We start from the raw sequence: 3,478 nt of genomic DNA on the forward strand, positions 1-3,478 counted from the left end.
TTTTTTTCACTACCCATTCGCTGTTAGCCTAAGAGCCTATTCCAGCTACGCATGGACAGGTATGCGACCTCACGCACTCAACCTGAGTAAGTTTGTCAACACTATCCCTAGCAAGAGCAGCGGTTCGTAGAATCAACCACCGGATCAGAATCGCGATTCACTGAGAAGATCGGTGAGAAACTCAGTGGGTTGTATCTATAGGTTAATTCACACATCGTCGAGTTCGACCTGGACGGTGGATGCTTGAGGAGCCTAAAAGCGGGAGAGCGGATCCGGTAGATGCGACAAGATACATTTCGGGCAAAAGCTATAGTATATGACAGCAGACCGATGCCCCGGTTCTTTGTTACAGACAAACAAAGCTACCAGATCTGCAATATCAAGCTACGACAACTACGAGACCGACGCAGAGCACTCACCTTTTATTTATTTATTTTTTACTGCTTAGATGACTGAACGAGCTCACAGCCCACCTGGTGTTAAGTGGTTACTGGAGCCCATAGACGTAAATGCGCCACCCACCTTGAGATATAAGTTCTAATGTCTCAGTATAGTTAGTACGGCACCTATCAAAATAGTCTTGCCGGCGAGAGAACGAATAAGTTTTATACATATTATTTAAATGTTACGTCAACTTAATAGAATATATAAGTAATAGCTTATATAGCAGGCATAGCTTTATAGAGTAAAGTTCCTGACGGTTCAGGAAGGACTTTTGACTTAGAACCACTAGCGTAACTGCGCTTAGTGAATTTGTTTTTGTCGTTATATCACAAATTAAAGACTCGCCAAGAGCGACGCATCGATTTTATATTTCTTTTATATTAAGTCTTTAATATATCACATAAGGACAAATAAAGATCTCAAAACAATAATTCAGTCCACGCTCTTTTAGTAGAACGCAGCAGTGGTTTAAATAAAACTAGCAATAGTCCCGTGATTGTGCACGTAACTCAGCAATATCACTATATCGTCAGCAATGAAAATTATAATCTCGAACAAACAGCTTCAATTGTCAGAATACCTTACTACTAGGAGTAAAAGTTAAAAATAGAAAACCATCCAGGATCTTTTTTTTTTTATAGCTTAGATTTGTGGACGAGCTCACAGCCCACCTGGTGTTAAGTGGTTACTGCAGCCCATAGACATCTACAACGTAAATGAGCCACACACCTTGAGATATAAGTTCTAAGGCCTCAGTATAGTCACAACGGCTGCCCCACCCTTCAAGCCGAAACGCATTACTGCTTCACGGCAGAAATAAGCAGGGCGGTGGTACCTACCCGCGCGGACTCACAAGAGGTCTCACCACCAGTAATTACGCAAATTATAATTTTTCGGGTTTGTTTTTTATTACACGATGTTATTCCTTCACCGTGGAACTAACTATCTAAACTTAGCCACATCACTGTATTTTAATATATAGATTATTTTATTGTTGGAGTCTCAATCTGCATAGCTCGTTTATACTTTTTTCTACCTTTTAGTTAGTAGCCTAAGGGGTTATTCCAGCGAATAATACATAATACTTGGTAACTGATTACACGGAAGGGTAACAAAGCTAACGACCTATTTATTACATAATACGTGAATTAGTTACTGGAGTCTATGGAAAAGATTGCGGGAATGAAATGAAACGCCTGGGCTACCCTTGAAATATTCATACAATAAAACTGCAGTGTTTGTTACTCTGTTTGTTTTTTTGATTGGATTTGATTGCCCAATGTATGTATGTATATATACTTGAAAATGATGAAACATTACAACAAAAAACACACTGCATTACGCCCCCCTGTGAATGTTTATCGTGACGTTCTGAGTGTGAAATTTTCCAAGTAAATTCAAACAACGACGCTGCATTAGTAGCGTCAGCAAACGTATTCAATATTATTCAATTAATTAAATGAAACAAATATAAGTTTTCTTTATATTGCATTACTTTATGTTATTATAATTTAGCAGCTTAATAAGCATATAGTTCAATCATTTATTTCATTTTATCATTAAAATAATTGTCCAGGGTTAAAAAATAAAATGAAATTTCATTCCGATCTATACAGGTAATTACGTTCTATATCTTCACATCCGATTTTCCCATTTTTTTCTACATTAAAATATGGATTAAATAATAATAATAATAAATACTGAAACATTTATTTCAGAAAAAATCCATAAAATAATAAGCTCTTTATTAAAACTTAAATGTAATGATTTTGTCATTTATAAATCTGTTTAAATTTTTATATTAACTGCACTTGCAAGCCCTACTCTAACGTTATCTGTTTTGATGACTATTTATTGTTTGTTTTCTAGGGGAAAACCTTATTGTTTCTGTTATTTTCAAAGGTGCCACGATTTTACAACATAATCCTTTGAACAAACTGTAATACATATAAAATGCAAGGGAAGAGCAAAGTAAGATCATAACTCGAGTTAATTTCGAACGAAACTTGCATTTTATCAATAAAAATGGTCTCGAAAGTGATTATTGCTTTATGCATCACGGTAAGTGCATCGGATTATTTTGATCTCTATAATAATAACATAAAAGTCAATCCCCATTAAATATTGTTCTTTGAATAACATAATCCAGATCAACTTTAATGAGATGATTGACAAATTATACAATCTTATAGCTGTTAACTGTCTTGCTTCGAAATATTATTATGAGAATGAGTATACAATCCTTTTTTTTGCTAGTGGTAAAATACTTTCTTCGCTTAATCCACAGCTAGCAGTAGCTTCGGCTGTCCCTCAACCTGCCACCGGTGGTGCCGGCGGTTGGGGAGGCTGGAACAATGGCGCAGTCAACCCTTGGATACCTCCATGGATCGCATCCGCTCCCTGGTACCCGCAGTGGGCTCCTTGCACCACCATCGGTAGTACTTGCCTAGATTGCACTACCAAGCAAGTTTGTACAAAAGTAGGAGGTATACAGAGGGCGTGTCTGGACCCGACTCTTCCTTACTGCAACCTCGGAGAATGCTCCGCTACCCCCGCTGAAGGATGTGAACCGGCCTCTGGTGCATCTGTAGCACCGACCGCTTAATATTCGATACTCAAACATACTCGAAAATATATAACAGATACGAAAAAAAAAATTTTTTTGGAAAAAACTAACAAAAAATGTAATCAAAAGTGTTTCTTTACCATTATGTAGTCTTGTTTAATAAATATGAATATATCAAAATTTTATTCCTAGCTCTTTTAATTTTCATTGTTCCTCCACAATCTTGCCTAGCAATAAAAATTGAAATGTTAAATCCTGTTTGTCTATAGAACAAATACTAGATTTTATCAGCAAGCCTGAATACTAACAGTAGCTATGAATTATGGAAAAGCCTAATTTAATATTATTTAGCTCATCAAATATTCAAAATCTTAACTAACCAAACTTTGATAAAACTTGAACGATAACACGACGTTCATTTCATCTTATCATTCAGATATCTGCGTGTTCTAAAGCAGTAAACAATTA

At 36.2% G+C, this 3,478-nt stretch overlaps 1 protein-coding gene across 1 annotated transcript; it reads left to right on the top strand.

Moving 5' to 3' along the window:
• LOC119630552 (uncharacterized) lies at window positions 1-3,192 on the top strand. The gene is made up of 3 exons (XM_038020354.2): window positions 1-59; window positions 2,314-2,505; window positions 2,732-3,192. The coding sequence occupies exons 2-3, from the start codon at window positions 2,470-2,472 to the stop codon at window positions 3,047-3,049; spliced, it is 354 nt and encodes a 117-aa protein (XP_037876282.1). The 5' UTR covers window positions 1-59; window positions 2,314-2,469; the 3' UTR covers window positions 3,050-3,192.
• Window positions 3,193-3,478: the final 286 nt, after the last annotated feature.

This window comes from Bombyx mori, chromosome 3 (genome assembly GCF_030269925.1).
Source record: "Bombyx mori chromosome 3, ASM3026992v2".
Taxonomy (NCBI): domain Eukaryota; kingdom Metazoa; phylum Arthropoda; class Insecta; order Lepidoptera; family Bombycidae; genus Bombyx; species Bombyx mori.